Raw genomic sequence first — 18990 nt, forward strand, 5'->3', positions numbered from 1 at the left:
GATGCTACCATAATTACAGAAACTCCTGAATAATGAGTGAGAAAGTTTGACACACATATACTACCAAGACATGCTAACCTCCCCTGTTATTATAATGGTTTGAGGTTAGCGTGTCTTGGGGTTATGATATAAAATGCTAACCTCCCCTGTTATTGTAATGGTTTGAGGTTAGTGTGTCTTGGGGGTATGATACTGTATTTGTGTTTGATGCAGTCATTGTGTGCTCTGAATATGGGACCAAATACTTTTAACTACTACTTTAATAGACTAGAACGTCCCTAAACTTTTGGTCTATGTTAAAAAAAAACATTTTTTTTAAAGTACTATAATTTCTAAACGGTTCACCTGAAATGGTTGAAAATACCCTTAAATTAAAGCTGATAGTCATCACTTTAACCTTTAACCCCATAGTCATTGTATCATGTCAAATCCATAGTGCTTGAGTACAGAGCCAAAAAAATCAAATTTTGGGACTTTTGGAGCCCACTGTATTTACACGTTACATTCTTTTATGCATATATACCGAGTGTACAAAACATTAGGAACACCTCTTACCATGACACTGACCATGAAAGCTATGATCCCTTATTAAATACACTTTAATCAGTGTAAATGAAGGGGAGTACACAGGTTAAAGGATTTTTAAGCCTGGGGACAAGTGAGACATGGATTGTGTATGTGTGCAATTCAGAGGGTGAATGGGCAAGACAAAATATTGAAATTCCTTTGAACGGGGTATGGTAGTATGTGCCACGTGCACCGGTTTGTGTCAAGAACTGCAAAGCTGCTGGGTTTTTAACACTCAACCGTGAACATCCAGCCAACTTGACAACTGTGGGAAGCATTGGGGTCATCATGGGCCAGCATCCCTGTGGAATGCTTTCGACACCTTGCTTGTAGAGTCCATGCCCCAACGAATTGAGGCTGTTGAGGGCAAAAGCCAGTGCAACTCGATATTCGGAAGGTGTTCCTAATGTTTTGTCCACTCAAGTGTATACTAGATTGGGTGTGGTAGGCAGGCAGTGCCTTATTTTCTTTCCTCATTACAATTCACGATACTGAATTTAAATCAACATTCAACCAACATTTTAAATCAATCCGTCATCAATTATCTGATGAGTTGTTCCTGTCGAGACATTTGACCTACAGCGGAGATGTACTGTAAACTAAGCCTCCTGTCACGTTTATTTTTTTTTCCAGTTATACAAATGAAAAACACCATGTGAATCACATAAGGGAAAAAAAAGGGATAGTCTTGATACCATAGCGAAGCATGTCCTCTTGAGTGAGTCTTCCATCTCCTCGTACGCATGCAGTCCTCCTACTCTATAAGTTCATTAAACCGATAGACAGCCAGTCTGTGTGATCAACCTACTTCATCAACCCATTAGTAAGACAAAACACTCAAGGATTAGTGGTGGTGCCATAGCTGATGTGTGTAAATGTCCTTAGAAATAACAATGAGATCCAGCAGAGCTTCACAGTTACAGTAGAAGGGCCTGGCTCTGGGCCAGTTCAGTTTGCCACAATAAGAGTCCTTAGAATAACAAAATCATAGCAAAGACTTTGGAGAACATTTGTATGTGCATGCAGCATCATAAATTATGTCCAGTAACCTGCTGTATTCCTTCCAATTGATCATGTCTGTCGTGAAGAGCCCAGCGTTCGTCCAGTTTCCTCCAAATGCATTGTGGTTGGGTTGAGGTTCTGGCACTCTGGTCGGACGGAATGATCCCGGGCTCCGTTTAGTCTCCATGGTAACAGTCAGATGAGCCGATGCAGCCCCGTCTCTGTCCATCATAGCTGGTCGGCACGGCAACTCACTTTACACGTGGAGGTGGTGGGCTGTGTGCAGTAATCACATAGATGTAATTTATGGAGACAGTGAACTCTCGTGGGAGGGAAATAACCTACGACTCTCAACATAATCAGATCTAATGGCATAAGTCCATGTCATCTTTAGATCTCTGTAAACAACAATTGGTCCAAAAAGCATGTTCAAGTAAAATAAATGTGGATATGACCCAGAATTTAGGACCACACAGAAGTTAGTCATGTGTATAGTAAAATGAAGGACTGAGTGCCCTGGAGCATCCAGTGCCTGTGGTTTCTCGGGATAGAAGCATGCAACAGGTCTATCCCCCATCTTCCTCCTCCATCTCATTTTCCAGTCACACCAGTGGTCCCCGTCTATCGATCAACACAGATAATCCAATTGTTTAAGCCATCGTGTCCACCGCAACACCCTCCAGGGTCCCTCTCACTGTTTGACAGCCTTCCTGTAGCTGTTTCTCTGGGGCTCAGAGCACTTGGTCTTGCTGCTCCCCCTGGTGTTGGAACTACTGCTGCTGCCCCCCCCTCTTGGCACTGCTGGCCTGGCTGCTGCTGCTGTGTTCCTCCCGCAGAGTGGGGCTGGAGTGGGCCCTCTGGAGACCCCCGTCGTCAAAGAGACGCGACTCGAACAGAGACAGGTCCTCTTCCCCACTCCGGATCTTAGCCCTCAGTAGCATGGCGTACGTACCGTAGCGAGTTTTCTGTATCAGAGAGATAAAGAGTACTTGATGTCAAACAGGATTCTCCATAGCTGATATCAGAGCCAGTTCGGCAATAGAGCTTGGTAATCGGTCCTGGACTCTGGCACCAATCTAAATCATTCTTATTTCCATTCTGGCTGACCTGGAAGGGAATTGTCTTAAAACATTTGGTAGCCAATTTGGCAGCCATTCAATTCTGAATATCAAACAAACGCAGTCTGCCAAACTCTGCTAGACTACGGCTCTGGCTGCAACTATCAATCCCTATAACCATATTGAACCAGACAACAACAATAATCACTCACCTCAAACTCCAGGTACTCCTCACGTTGCTTGTGCTCCTCCAGATCACGAACTTTGGCTTTTTTGTCTGGAATTACAGCGGTTAACTCATTCAGCTCAGAGGAGATGGCCCGGAAACGTGTCTCATGGGATTTCACCTGCTCTTCCTGTCACATGACAAAGGATGATCATTAACATAAGGCTACACCAAAGTCAGGTTAACTTATACAGAATTCTGCTCAGCATGGATGCTTACTTACGCATTTTAGTAATTTTATGGTTGTAAATAGCAGTTCTTCTCTGTTTTTAACACAAAAAGAGGTGTACAGGAGTGTGTATTTAATGATTGCCTTAAGTACACAAGTTTAAAAAAAATGTGGGGATTGATCTAACTACAGAACAGATACTGGATGGTGGAAATAGGTTTGGACTGGGAGCTAGTATGTGGAAGCAGAGAGAGAGAAAGAGAGAGAGGGTCATGGTGTGAGTGGAGGCCTCTGTGTACCTGAGACAGCTTGGTGTTGGAGCCTGGCAGCAGCGGACGGCTGAATTTCTTCTGAGAGCCGATGGCAGCAGGGAAGGGTGGTGCTGAGAACATGGCTGACACCGCGTTGATACGGGTGATCCACGACTGCATCTGCTCTGCATTACTGAGATGGAGGACAACAGAGTTGAAATCTGGATACTGACTAAGGGCACAATTCTCAGCCCCAGTAAACAAAAAAAGATAGAATAGAAACAGGCAGGTAGACAGGTTTGGGGTCAGATATCAATTGAATAAGAGGGACAGTTATTTTCAATTAGGATTTGTTTTTATTCCACTTCCTGAATTGAAATAGAATTGATCCCAACCCTGAAAGAAAGTGTGTATCTAGGACATACCAGACAACTGTGTCCTCCAGGGACACAAAAACATAATGATAATCTATCTGAGCCTGGGGTTCTATAACAGGGGCACTGCCCACTCTGTACTCAATCACTACTGTTTCGGGGGAACGTTGTACAGCCTTAGTACTGTACAGCCTTGTAGACGGCAGAAATAGCCATGTACCAATACAGAGCACAAAATTGGGTCAGATAAATACATTCTTAATTGTATGGAATTAGAGGTGGACTTGGTGGAGATGAGGATGAGGAGACCCACGGTGCTTGGAAGAGGAACACTCGCCAGTCTGCAGTGCGCAGGTAGAAGACGTTGGGCCTCTTGCTGTAGTCTGCTGCCCTCATGGCCAGAGAGTGGTGGATGGACACAGCATTCTTCAGATCCTCTTCAGACAGCTGCTTTTCTGGACGGTACTCTCCCTACAGACCAATCAGAGAGCAGAATGTTATCACACACGTCCAATCACGGAGTGGGATATACTGTTAGGATGCCGAGAGGGGTGTGGTTTGGTGTACCTTCTGCAGGTAGAGGACCAGTCCCTTCAGCATGACATAAAACGTCTTCCATCCTCTCTTACCTCTGGGCGCTGAAAAACAGACCATAGAAAGAAAGTAAATATCCACTCAATATCCCAAATGTGATTTTGAATCGAAATGAGTGAAAGTACAGCATTGTTTAGACAGACATGGTTGGATTTATCAACCGTGAGATAAAACAGATGGTTGACAGGTGACAGGGGAGGGTAGAGGGAACCTACTTTTCTTGCCGTCAGAGTCTGCGTGGACCTTCCGTACCAGGAAGCCGTTCTTATAGATCAGGGCGTCAGGATTCTGGGCCACGCCTAGACCACTGCCGATTCGCTTCATGGTGTGGGAGGCGGAGTCAGTGCGCAAATCGGCCAACTCGGAGAAGGACTTGCGCAACTCCTCCTCATCGCTATGGAGAAGATACAATTCAAATACAAGTTGTAATTCCCCCCGTCATCAACAAAACCCGCTAGTCCCCAACTCTTTTTAATCATCTCCTCCAGTTCCGATCCAGGGCGTTTGAATGATCAGTCCTCATAGCTTGGAGGGGAAAGGGCCATATGTCTTAATGCACTCAGCATGCCACTCATGTGAGAGCCTCTGGATTTCAGGGTCACTGGCTGGGTCACCCACGCTGAGAGGTAACATCCCATAATGCTCCAGTTGAGCAGCTTACGTGCATCTTACTGGCCAATCGGAGAAATATTTGCAAAGTTCTCCTGCAATGCTAACAAACTGAAACCCAGCCCTGACACTGATAGAACTCACTTTGACAAGCATGAACATAATGACTATAATCCAGTCAATTATCATTCAGATATCTATAATTCATCTCTTACAGAGACCTGTTTTTGCTGTAAGAGCAACGATCCACATCGGTCTGAGTGGTGAGAGACTCACTGGCTGTTAGATAACAGGTCCTGGTATCTCTTTGACTGACTGTGGCAGTTTTAAAGATGCCATTTTCCCGTGAACTCAGGAGCCTGAGTGTTCCGCGATGCTATAAGAGAGAATCTGACGATACTGACATTTGGGGATGATGGTGTCTCTCACCCACTGAAGACACGGACTGAATACAGATCGGTACACCAGTGAAGCCTTGCAGCTGCTCACATAAACATTCATTAATGTATGAGCTTTAAATTGCTGTTTGTCAGAGGGGGTGTGCTGCTGTGTCACACAGTACTGTCCACCTCCTCTCTCTCTCTCTCTCTCTCTCTCTCTCTGCTAGACACACACTGATATATAAATAGAGGCACACACACACTCTATCTGTAAGATTCAATCATCCACTGTCACAGAAGTAACATACCTGTGGACACAAACCACACACAGAGTCTGCTCGTCCTTCTAGTGTGAACCTCCCCAGGATCTGTGTCTTAAGATAACTCTCCATCCCTCTCAATCACTCTTTCGTTTATCATATCTCTTACAATATCTCCTCAGAGCCATAGGGAACACTTGAAGCTGGCTGTTGGAATGCATTATGATTCAAATATACTGCATTGCAAGACTTGTTGTAAGCACGCATGACCCTCTAATAATGTCTTAGAATCATCTCATAATGTTTCTGACTAAATACCAGTCATTATGAGTCAGTAGAAATATAAATGTATAGAGATAACACAATAAGCCTTACTGTAAGACATAAAATGGCTTATGAATGCCTATAACAGGTTATAGCATTATACCTGCAGGTACAATGTAAAGCGTTACAGGATGTTATCAATTTATCTTTAAAAAGACAACGCATAAACTAAGCGACGAACCACTTGTGTTGCCACTGCTAGATTCATTCTGAAGAGTATAAAATCAGCCAGTTAGCACTCAGCACATACCATACACAAAAGCTCTGATCTGTTGCTAAGTAACTGCTGACCTCTCTGAATCCACAGGAGCATGTGGTGGAAAAAGGCACAGAGAGAGAAAAAACGGTCAAAGTGAGGCAAAAGCGAGAAAAGGGGAGAGGGAGAGAGAGAGAGGAGGCTACAGGCAGAAAAACTAGGATGGAGGAGAGAATAGAGAGCAAGGCACATGGCGACCCTTGGGATGTTGGGACCGGGAAAGATTAAAGCAGCGTGCAGAGTGAAAACGAACGCGAGAGAAGATGATTTTCCCACTGCTCTCTTTCAGAGGCTGACTGAACCCCCAAATGTGGGGGCGGACGTGCGCGCGTGCCTGCTTAAGAATTGGAGTGAGACGTCAACCTGTAATTACAGAGAGAGGCAAGTCGGGACCTGTATCCATGGCAACGAAGTCTGGAGAGCTTAAGTCTTAAATTAGGGTCTCAGGGCATCACAAAGGCTAGGTCCAGAATAACAACCATTGGCACACACACACACAGTCTGGCAAATGCTACAGGGGCACAGTTGGTAGTTGATTCTGTAAGGGGGATATTGCTTGTAGACGGATTACAAGTAGATTTATAGCTAATTCCATATTCTGATATGCTTATTTTGTAATGTTATGAAAATGTATCCAAACCTGATATGAATCATTATTCAGGAAACCTGAACAGCAGTTTTGATTAAATAAGGCAAGTGCAAGCAGATAAAGTCAAACATATGCCCAACATTAACATGATTCGTACACTGTAAAAAAAATATGACAAAATCTAACTTATTATTAAGTAACTGGTTCCACAGCCTTTTTTGTTTGTTTGTTTACTCAACTTTTCAGTTCAAGTGTTACCTGAACAAAACAAAAACATACTTGGCCCAAAAATTCTGTTAACAAAATGATGTGTTTGCTCAACTTGTCACATATGTTCATTTAACTAGAAATGATTATTTGGGCATCTTACTTTGAAAAAAAGTCTGTGGAACTAGTTACACACAATGCGATGTTTTCAACCTATATATTTGACAAGCATGATAATTTTTGTGCATGTTCTTTTATACAGTAATTATTATTCAACATGTCCTCACCTGGGATTTGAACTCTTGGTTGATTTTGATCTTCCTGCTACGCCAGCTTGTCTGTGTTAAATGTCAGTTAATCTGACTATTCTCTTATCATTTATTTGAATGATTTATTTCAGCAATTTTTGTATTTTTTGTATGGTTGTTTAATGTTGGTGGGGCATATTACTCTGTTTAAAATGTTACTCCTTAACCACTATAATAAATAAAATAGTTTTTCTTCTCGAGTGTACTTTTAACAAAGCTGAGATTTACTTTGAAGTGCCAAATGTAGCAATACGGGTGAAATCAGTCATTGACACAGACATGGTGTTGTAGCAGGAAAATTGGAATGCCATGAACCAAGCAGTTAGGAGTTCAAATCCCAGGTGAGGACATGTTGAATGACATACTACTTCCACAGACGTTTTTATGTAAAATGCCCAAATAATGATTTCTAGTTCAATGAACATATAAGACAATTTGAACAAACATACATTTTAAGGTGACTGAATTTTTGGGCCCCACTTTATTTAAAAAAATGTTTTTCTTCTTCAGGTAACACTGACTGTAATGTTGAGTAAACAACAAAAAAATAGGCTGTGGAACCTGTTATTTAATAATAATTAGTTGAAACAAAAATATATATATATTTTTTGCAAAGTACACTTACATGGTCCACTGGAGCTTCTCGTTTCTGATAGAGTTGTACAAGGCCTAGAAAAAAAAAGAACAGACAAAACAGACGTCACACATATGAAAAGGTGTGTGCGGGCATGTGCTCGCTGAATGTGTAATGAGTGTGGTGGGACTTTTGGTCATCCTGGTATCATGTCGGACAACAAATCAATAGAGCTCCTAAATAAACCAGTTCACATTGATCTTATTAGTCACACTGATCGCAACACAAGTCTGCTGCTTCGACCAAATTAAACCACATAAATTTACCCTGCATTTTCCAAGCTGCGCCTTCTTCTTGCGGGCCTGTGGGTGGTTCTGTCCATCCTGGGACCTTCCCAGCAGGTCAGGAAAGGACAAGGGTTTGAGGGAACGAGAGCGGGGGGCGCGGGGGTAGCGGAAGGGATCCATCACCCTGAAGTCCCGCCGAACACGCACAGAGCAAAGAGAGCGGGAGCGATTTCGCCCATCTGAATGGATGCTGTTTACACCAATCATGATGACGGACCAATGAGAGCAGGGTCCAGAGGGTAAGAGTTTGTGGAGGGAGGGATAAAGCGAGATTGGTTCTATGGATTCTGTATATGGCCTCTTTCAAAGCGTAACACCAAAACGTACAGGATTCAGTTGAAGATAGGAGAGAGAGAGAGAATACGACACAAATAAGGGGCTGTAAATAGAGAGTTCACTCTTCAGACAGACAGCGAGAAAGACAGTCACTGTCACTGGTGGCTGACAACAGGGGTCTGTAGGTCTTACTAACAGCGCTTCACTGTTCTTTTGAGGAAACTACTGAGGAGGTTAACATGAGCTTCAAGCCCTCCGAGGGGACTCCAGTTCCTGCATAATGGATCCTTATGCATTCATTATGCATGTATGGCGAAACAGTGGTGTGCAACTGCAAATCCTTTAGCACCATTCCGTGTCAAGTCCATGAAGGTGGAAGTCTTTCTGGAAGGATGTCATGCAGTTGGCAACATGTTACGCAAGAGCTGGTGCATACATACAGTTCCACCATACATACAGTTCCACTGATACCCAAGAGAGTCACACACACACACACACCTACGCACTTACACACAAACACTCACAGGTGAACAACAACCCAGTTAGAGGCTGAAGGATGACTAAGTCAATTTTAACAACCAGAGACAAGCTATTGAGTTCACATACACATCGGTCAGTGCGCACAAACACACACACACACTCCCAACACAGCGGAGTGCAGGCGGAGGGAGACAATTCCACCCACTCATTCACAGGCACAGCTGTCGAGGAGAACCCTCAAACTGACGCCTTGTCACGTCCTCCGGGACCCAACAACATGTATCCAAGGCTTGACAATACAGATGTTGTGTCCAAAATTGCAGAATACAGATGTGGGAGAGAGGCAGGTGGACAGGCAGGTGGAGCTAGGACTATCCTGTTGCTGTCTAATAATGACAGTTTGGTGGCATGAGGATGAGGGACTGAACAGGTCCCCTCTCTCTCCCACTCTCTTTGTCCTCTCCGTTCCTGGACCCTCTCCTCTTCACAGGTTTGTCTTCAAACTTGTAAATGGTTTCCCACACATCCACTTATTTCGCCTCCGTATGAGTCAGTCTCTTATTTCCCTCTCAGAAAATCCTGAAAATATCTTCTGCGCTTCGCACTCCTTTTTCCTTCGTTTGCCTCACTCTTTTCAATGTTGTTCTATTTTCCTGTGTGCTGCAGATGAAGAAGCAGACAGAATCGCAGTGACAAAAGAAAGCTGACGATTAGGACCGAGAGTTCCCTCTCTCCTCCCTCTGTTCTCACTCACTCACTCACTCTCTCTTTTCTTGCTCACCCCCCAGTCTCTCTCTCTCTATGCGCATTTCTCTCCAGCTGAGCAACAAATCCCAGTCCATGTTTCTGTTCATATCCCTCCCTCCTTGAAGTGTCAATCATTTGCCTACATATCACCGTTTTCTTAAAATGCAGACTTCCTCACACTCCATTTCCACCAGTCTAACAGTGTAATAGAAATGAATGCTCAGTCTACAGTGCTGAGTGAAAGTCTACAGACCCCTTACAGAAACTGATTTTTTTTACTGCCAATTTACACAAACTACTCCACATTCCCTGACGGTGACAAGTATACACATAACATGATGCTGCCACCACAATACTTGAAAATACAGAGAGTTTCACTCGGTGTTGTATTGGATTTGACCCAAACCTGAAGTTTTTTATGTATTTATTTGCCGTGTTGTCTTGACTGCAAACAGAATATATGATTCCAAGTTCTTTTTTTCCCACAGGCTTCCATCTTTTCACTTTGTCATACAGGCCAGTAATGTGGAGTGATTGGAATGTTAGTAATCCTCTGTATTTTCAAGTATTGTAGTGGAAGCATTAAAGACACACCAAAATGGCTTCCAAGAGGGGTTGTTGAGTGATCCTGAACGGTCCAGTCTGCTTGAAAATCAGAGACGAGGTTTGATTATTGCTGTTCATTAAGGATTTCCTAACCAAAGTTAATGAGATTGAGCAATTTTGACAAAATCAATGGATACAGTGCATTCGAAAAGTATTCAGACCCCCTTGACTTTTTACACATTTTATTACGTTACAGCCTTATTCTAACATGGATTCAATTGTTATTTTCCTCAAATCGACACACAATACCCCATAATGACAAAGCAAAAACAGGCTTTTAGAAATCTTAGAAAATGTATATAAAAAAATACTTAAATATCACATTTACATAAGTATTCAGACCCTTTACTCAGTACTTTGTTGAAGCATCTTTGGCAGCGATTACAGCCTGGAGTCTTCTTGGTTATGACACTACTAAGCTTGGCACACCTGTATTTGGCATGTTTCTCCCATTCTTCTCTGCAGATCCTCTCAAGCTCTGTCAGGTTGGATGGGGAGCGTCGCCTCACAGCTATTTTCAGGTTTCTCGAGAGATGTTTGATCGGGTTCAAGTCCGGCCCCTGGCTGGGCCACTCAATGAAATTCAGAGTCCCGAAGCCACTCATGTGTTGTATTGACTGTGCGCTAAGGGCCCTGAGCTCTCTGGAGCAGGTTTTCATCAAGGATCTTTCTGTACTTTTCTCCGTTCATCTTTTCCTCGATCCTGGCCCTGTCCGGGGGTGTCCTCGGATGGGGCCACAGTGTCTCCTGACCCCTCCTGTCTCAGCCTCCAGTATTTATGTTGCAGTAGTTTATGTGTCGGGGGGCTAGGGTCAGTTTGTTATATCTGGAGTACTTCTCCTGTCCTATTCTGTGTCCTGTTTGAATTTAAGTGTGCTCTCTCTAATTCTCTCTCTAATTCTCTCTTTCTTTCTCTCTCTCGGAGGACCTGAGCCCTTGGACCATGCCTCAGGACTACCTGACATGATGACTCCTTGCTGTCCCCAGTCCACCTGGCCGTGCTGCTGCTCCAGTTTCAACTGTTCTGCCTTATTATTATTGGACCATGCTGGTCATTTATCAACATTTGAACATCTTGGCCATGTTCTGTTATAATCTCCACCCGGCACAGCCAGAAGAGGACTGGCCACCCCACATAGCCTGGTTCCTCTCTAGGTTTCTTCCTAGGTTTTGGCCTTTCTAGGGAGTTTTTCCTAGCCACCGTGCTTCTAAACCTGCATTGCTTGCTGTTTGGGGTTTTAGGCTGGGTTTCTGTACAGCACTTTGAGATATCAGCTGATATACGAAGGGCTATATAAATAATTTGATTTGATTTGACTAGTCCTCCAGTCCCTACCACTCTAAAACATTTCCACAGCATGATCCAATGTTATCCCTTTTTAGATCAAATTTGAAGACAGTGCAACGGGTGTGTAGACTTTCACTTGGCAATGTAGGCAGTGGTGTAAAGTACTTAAGTAAAAATACTTTAAAGTACTACAAGTAGGTTTTTACCAGAGATATGGACTCGAGTCACATGACTTGGACTCGAGTCAGACTCAAGTTACAAATATGATGACTGACTTTAACACCAATGACTCGTGACTTAACTTGGACTTGAGCCTTTTGACTCGACCTGAAACCCTCCCCAAGCACAAATATTAAAAATGAGGCTGTTAAAAAAACGTGTGCAACGCATCAACTCTTCATTTAACGGATTACAGTTAGAATCGGACAGCAGCCAATCAAATTGTGCCAGCTGAGAAAAAGTTGTGCGTGGCAGTGCAGAGGAATGTCGGCGGGTGAATTCAGATGGAGCCCTTGGAAAGATGATACCCCAAATTATTATTTTCGGATATAAAGACGACACTGTATCAACAAAAAACGTATTGCAACTCGCAAAACATGTGGGAAGAAAATTACAGACGAAGCGCAACAATTTCCAACTTTGTTCGACATTTGAAGCTGCACAAAGAACGGTAAGTTGTGGCTAATATAGTCGACAGCTATATATGTTATTACTTTACTAGTGTAGCATGTAGGTTAACGTAACGTTAAATCAATGAGCCTCCACACAGTCAGTCAGTGCGGGAACGTGATCATTGCACCCAAGATTGAGCTAGAACTGGCTAGGCAGTTGGTAGCCTAAATCCTGGCTGATGTTACTGCTGCTCCTAAAACCATTAACATACGTTAGCTTACTGTAACCACACAGAGAGAGAGAGTGTGTGTGTGTGTTAAGGTTGGGCAATTGTGTACAAACCTACATCGTCTGATTGCGCCCCATAGCGATCGTCGATAGTCAATCACTATTGGGGGGGGTCTTTCTCATGGCTACCCATGTATCCATGGAAATATAACAATTATTTGGAAATATACCAATTATTTGGAAAGTAATAAATATATAGATATTTTTAAAAGCATTCATGATTTGCGTAAATGTAATATACTATTACTCTTGTTAAAGATATGAAATGGTATTACATTTAGGACCCGAAACTCAAAGTTTAGGACTTGAGACTTGACTTGATACCTGTCGGTCTTGACTGGAGACTTGACTCGTACTTGCCTGTCTTGATTTGGGACTTGACTTGGGACTTGAGTGCTAAGACATGAGAGCTAAAACAATGACTTGGTCCCACCTCTAGTTTTTTACTATTTATATTTTTGACAACTTTTACTTCACTACATTCGTAAAGAAAATAATATACCTTTTACTCCATACATTTTCCCCAACACCCAAAAATACTTGTTACATTTTGAATGCTTAGCAGGACAGGAAAATGGCCCAATTTACACACTTATCAAAAGAACATCCCTGGGAATCCCTACTGACTCTGATCTGGCAGACTCATTAAACACAAATGCTTCATTTGTAAAATATGTCTGCGTGTTGTAGTGGGCTATCTGTACATTTAAATAAAAAAATAAAAACATTTGTGCTGTCTGATTTGCTTAATATAAGCAATTTGAAATGATTTATACTTTTACTTTTGATACTTAAGTATATTTTTGCAATTAAATTTACTTTTGATACTTAAGTATATTTAAAACCAAATATTTAGACTTTTACTCAAGTAGTATTTAACTGGGTGACTTCACTTTTACTTGAGTCATTTTCTATTAAGGTATCTTTACTTTTACTCAAGTATGAACGTTTGTTATTTTTTCCATCACTGACTGTAGGTAGAAGTATGACACAATGGTGCCTTTATAATACAGTAATTCATAGTCTGCATTACAGATAATTCTACTAAATTGTGGCCTGAGATGTTAAGCTGTACAAATAAAGGACAGAAAATGATCACCTATGGTATGAGCAATGTATAGAAAATAATGTAATACCATTACTAAACAAATCTATATACAGTTGAAGTCAGAGGTTTACATACACCTTAGCCAAATACATTTAAACTCAGTTTTTCACAATTTCTGACATTTAATCCTTGTAAAAAATTCCCTGTCATAGCTCAGTTAGGATCACCACTTTATTTTAAGAATGTGAAATATCAGAATAATAGTAGAGAGAATGATTTATTTCAGCTTTAATTTCTTTCATCACATTCCCAGGTGGGTCAGAAGTTTACATACACTCAATTAGTATTTGGTAGCATTGCCTTTAAATTGTTTAACTTGGGTCAAACGTTTCAGGTAGCCTTCCACAATCTTCCCACAATAAGTTGGGTGAATTTTGCCCCATTCCTCTTGACAGATCTGATGTAACTGAGTCAGGCTCGCACACACTTTTCAGTTCTGCCCACAAATTTTCTATAGGATTGAGGTCAGGGCTTTGTGATGGCCATTCCAATACCTTGACTTGTTGCCCTTAAGCCATTTCGCCATTTCACCACAACTTTGGAAGTATGCTTCCAAATTGTCCATTTGGAAGACCCATTTGCAACCAAGCTTTAACTTCCTGACTGATGTCTTGAGATGTAGCTTCAATATATCCACATAATTTTCCTACCACATGGTGCCATCTATTTTGTGAAGTGCACCAGTCCCTCCTGCAGCAAAGTACACACCTCCACAACATGCTGCCACCCCCGTGCTTCACGTTTGGGATGGTGTTCTTCGGCTTACAAGTCTCCCCCTTTTTCCTCCAAATATAACAATGGTCATTATGGCCAAACAGATCGATTTTTGTTTCGTCAGACCATAGGAAATTTCTCCAAGAAGTACAATCTTTGTCCCCATGTGCAGTTGCAAAACGTAGTCTGGCTTTTTTTATGGCAGTTTTGGAATCAGTGGCTTCTTCCTTGCAGAGCGGCCTTTCAGGTTATGTCGATATAGGACTCGTTTTACTGTGGATAAAGATCTTTTTTTTTTACATGTTTCCTCCAGCATCTTCACAAGGTCCTTTGCGGTTGTTCTGGGATTGATTTGCACTTTTTGCACCAAAGTACGTTCATCTCTAGGAGACAGAACGCGTCTCCTTCTTGAGCGGTATGACGGCTGCGTGGTCCCATGGTGTTTATACTTGCGTACTATTGTTTGTACAGATGAACGTGGTACCTTCAGGCATTTGGAAATTGCTCTCAAGGATGTACCAGACTTTTGGAGGTCTACAATTATTTTTGTCTTGGCTGATTTCTTTCAGAAGCTTCTAAAGCCATGACATCATTTTCTGGAATTTTCTAAGCTGTTTAAAGGCACAGTCAACTTAGTGTATGTAAACGTCTGACCCACAGAAATTGTGATACAGTGAATTATAAGTGAAATAATATGTCTGTAAACAATTGTTGGAAAAATTAATTGTGTTGTGCATAAAGTAGATGTCCTAACCGACTTAAATTAACAGGAAATTTGTGGAGTGGTTGAATAACGAGTTTTAACTTCCGACTTCAACTGTATACGCCTAAAGAGTCAAACTCCAAATTGAGATCTAACATTTCCAGGTCACTGAGGAAAATAATCCTCCGTCTGAGCCTCCCTCAATCTGGTAATGGCTAAAAATAATTCCAGGGTGGTGGTACCGTACTAGCGTTTGTACTGTGCAGAGTAGAAGACAAACAACATGTTCATACTCAAAAGGAGGCGGTTTAGTTTGACTAACATAAATAAGATGTATAATTTTATGATACTCATAATCATCAAGTGGCCTTCTCTCTCTCCCTCTGTCTGTCCCTATTACTTCCACTCACTCACTCACTCACTCACTCACTCACTCACTCACTCACTCACTCACTCACTCACTCACTCACTCACTCACTCACTCACTCACTCACTCACTCACTCACTCACTCACTCACTCTCCGTTTGCCAGATAGTTCTAGATCCCAGATGCCTTATAAGCTTCAATGCTTCCCTGAGTTCTGCAGCTTTACTTAAACCTGACCTCCTTTCAGGCACACCTCCCTACACTGTCACATGGCACCTCTCCACTGGGAAGGAGAGGAGCAGCAGTTCACCATTTCTTAAAACGCACACTGCAATCTGTCTCTGTTTGTGTCTGTGTGTGTGTGTGTCTCTGCGCGTGTGTGTGTCTCTGCGCGTGTGTGTGTCTCTGCGCATGTGTGTGTCTCTGCGTGTGTGTGTCTCTGCGTGTGTGTGTGTGTCTCTCTGCGTGTGTGTGTCTGCATGTGTGTGTCTCTGCGTGTGTGTGTGTCTCTGCGTGTGTTTGTGTGTGTGTGCACGTCTGTGTCTCTGCGTGTGTGTGTGTGTGTGTGCGCGTCTGTGTCTCTGTGTCTCTGTGTCTCTGTCTGTCTGTCTGTCTGTCTGTCTGTCTGTCTGTCTGTCTGTCTGTCTGTCTGTCTGTCTGTCTGTCTGTCTGTCTGTCTGTCTGTCTGTGTGTCTGTCTGTGTGTGTGTGTGTGTGTGTGTGTGTGTGTGTGTGTGTGTGTGTGTGTGTGTGTGTGTGTTGGTCCTGTGGGATAGTAGGGAGTTGACAAGCATACAGAGGTCCTATTTCATCCACCCCAAAATGAAAGGAAGCAGCTGTCTTAACAGAGAATGACAGGGGATGAACCACAAAGGAGTTCGTCTGTTGACAGGGCTTTACATCTTACCTTAAAACAGTTTTTTGTCGAGTCAAATTGCTGTGCCACAGGCCTTCCGAGTGGCGCAGTGGTCTAAGGCACTGCATCGCAGTGTTGCGGCGTCATTACCGGTCGGGAGTCCCATAGGGCGGCGCACAATTGGCCCAGCGTTGTCCTAGTTAGGGGAAGAGTTTGGCCGGGGGCGGGTTGCTTGGCTCATCGCGCTATAGCGACTCCTTGTGACGGTCCGGGTGCCTGCAGGCTGACTACGGTCATCAGTTTAACGGTGTTTCCTCCGACACATTGGTGCAGCTGGCTTCCGGGTTAAGAGAGCGGGTGTTAAGATGTGCAGTTTGGCGGGTCAGGTTTCGGAGGACACATGACTTGACCGAGCCCGTTGGGGAGTTGCAGAGACGAGACAAGATCAGAATCCCGAAATTGGGGCAAAAAACTAACTAACTGTTTTACAAACAGATCTCATTACTGTATTACTATTATTATTATTTTTTAATTATACCGATGTCACAAATATATCATTTGTACATTTTTTTATTTTTTTTTATTTAACAGTTATTTGTGACATTCGACTGTGTAAACATAGCAGTACTTATTTCTCTGAGAGTGAGGCGGATATATAGCATCACCAATCTCTTTCAAAAGTTCTTTAAATGATAATAATTTACCAACATTTCTGAAAATTGATATAGAGCTTTTTGGAATAAAACTGAAGCAAAGTGAACCTCTCCACTTTAACGAGTTGTGCTGTGCAGCGCAGCAACAGAGAACTACGCCCTTGACGCTCAGATCATTTCCTGGGGAAACGTACACCACACTGTCTGCATTAACATACCTGCATAATCACCACCCAAGAGACACAGCAACATTACTCATACCTTACACAAAATACTGACAATTAAGTTATGAAAAATAGAGGATATGGAGAAGAATATGGAGAGAAAGAGAGATAAACATAGAAAGAGAGAAAAGGGTGGAAGCAGAAAGCAAGGAAGACAGTGATTTGTAACGCCTTGTATGATAATACCATGACAAAACGCTCAACACAGCAGGGGTTACCATGTGACAGCCAAATTCCCATTTACTTAGATGCCTGTCCTCCCTCTCACCCGTCGCCAGTAATTTACCATATGAGCCCTGCACCACTGACTACTGTTCTGTAGCAGCCTCCTCTCTGCACCAATAGACACTACCTGTTGACTTGGACAATCTCTCTGTGCTGCTTTAATACCCCTTACAGACCAGCGCAAACCATTACAGAGGGCGAGATGGATGATGAAAGACATGGATGGATGATGAAAAACATGGATGGATGAAGAGATGAATGAAGAGATGGATATAGGAAATTGGTCGGTCTGTTGTGAAAGATCGTGACACACAAGCGATTGTGGAGCGTCCCATAATATTTCATGGAGCACTCAGCTGTGATATGAATAGTTAACTGAGAGAGCCTGAGGAGGAACACAGCTTGGCCACCTCTGTGGGCTGCAGGCAGCTGGGCTGAGCTCCCACAGAGGTAGGTGGAACAGAGATAGGAACACCATAGACGGAGAGCAGAGGAGCGATAGAGAGCAGAGGAGCAGAGGAGCGATAGATAGAGAGAGAGAGAGAGAGAGAGAGAGAGAGAGAGAGAGATACCTGATAAATAAAATGGAGGACGAGCGAAGAATACAGGCAGGCAGATGGAAAATTATCTGCCATGAGGTGACATGATACGTAACAGAATGAGAGAGAGAGAGACTGTAATAAACACAGAGACATGGAGGGAGGGAGAGATGAAAACAAGGGAGTAGGAGGTGATGCTGTTCACAGGAGCGAGGCAGAGAGTGGAAGGACAAGAGGAAGGAGAGCGAGTGGGAGGTAAAACATGTTGGCTCTCTCTCTCTGATCTATACAATATGGCTCTGTTCACACAACAGCTCAGAGGTGGTCAACAGACCAGAAACCCCCTAGAGTCAGAAACCCCTTCCACTATAACAGGAAGGAAATATATCATGCTGGATCATGCCTGTAAACACACACTATCTGCGGCACAGGAGGTTGGTGGCATCTTAATTGGGGAGGACGGTCTAGTGGTAATGGCTGGAGCAGAATCAGTGGAATGGTATCAAACACATGGATTTCATGTGTTTGAGTCCATTCCATTTGCTCTGTTCTGGCCATTATTATGTACCGTCCTCCCCTCAGCAGTGGAGGCTGCTGAGGGTGAGAAATGTTTATGTCTCTCTCAATAATATCATCTGATCAGTGGTGCAAGTTACTCTGACATCAACAATACACTATCTGGAAAACCCGGAAACCGATTCATGGATATCAAGAGATCATGTGGTCAAATAGAGGTCATGCAGCTGAAACAAGGGTCCCACTGTACGCATGTGGTTGTATGCACATGGTTCGACACATCTATATCGTTTCTACAGTATGTTTTAACTAATTCAACACACCTTGAGCAGTTCCTTGGGAAAATCCTTTCCGTTGTTTAGCCCTTCCAGGTTACCGATGAACTGCAGGACGGACATTTTCTTGCCGATATTCTGAGGAGGGAGAAAGGGGCACCTTCACTCGCACTGTCTCCTTAAGGGCCCCTCTAGGAAAAACCACCGCTGTATATGTTATAGGGTATATATCACATTGTTTTAATGGTCTTTCTTTTTGACTAGAGAACTTTAAGCTCTTTACCCACATTTCAACATGAGCCCTCCCCAGCTCTCTAGCCCCTGGCTCCCCAACAGGTACTCACATGGCCATGCAGGTCTGTGTTGAGCAGCATCAGAGCACAGGTCAGGGTGTGGACACTGTCTGGAGCAGGGAGAAA

At 43.1% G+C, this 18990-nt stretch overlaps 1 protein-coding gene across 2 annotated transcripts in view; it reads right to left on the minus strand.

Moving 5' to 3' along the window:
- Positions 1–1157: 1157 nt before the first annotated feature.
- LOC115113291 (PH and SEC7 domain-containing protein 1-like) overlaps positions 1158–18990 on the minus strand; it is a 42465-nt gene continuing 24632 nt past the window's right edge. For both annotated transcript variants that reach the window (XM_029640802.1, XM_029640803.2), the window contains exons 5-13: positions 18916–18974; positions 18620–18709; positions 7800–7843; positions 4457–4635; positions 4215–4285; positions 3961–4118; positions 3322–3466; positions 2840–2983; positions 1158–2534 (exon numbers count right to left, since the gene is read on the minus strand). In XM_029640802.1, coding sequence (XP_029496662.1) covers positions 2340–2534; positions 2840–2983; positions 3322–3466; positions 3961–4118; positions 4215–4285; positions 4457–4635; positions 7800–7843; positions 18620–18709; positions 18916–18974 — 1085 coding nt within the window. In that variant the 3' untranslated portion in view covers positions 1158–2339. The remainder of the gene's footprint in view (positions 2535–2839; positions 2984–3321; positions 3467–3960; positions 4119–4214; positions 4286–4456; positions 4636–7799; positions 7844–18619; positions 18710–18915; positions 18975–18990) is intronic.

This window comes from Oncorhynchus nerka, linkage group LG28 (genome assembly GCF_034236695.1).
Source record: "Oncorhynchus nerka isolate Pitt River linkage group LG28, Oner_Uvic_2.0, whole genome shotgun sequence".
NCBI classification, from domain to species: Eukaryota; Metazoa; Chordata; class Actinopteri; order Salmoniformes; family Salmonidae; genus Oncorhynchus; species Oncorhynchus nerka.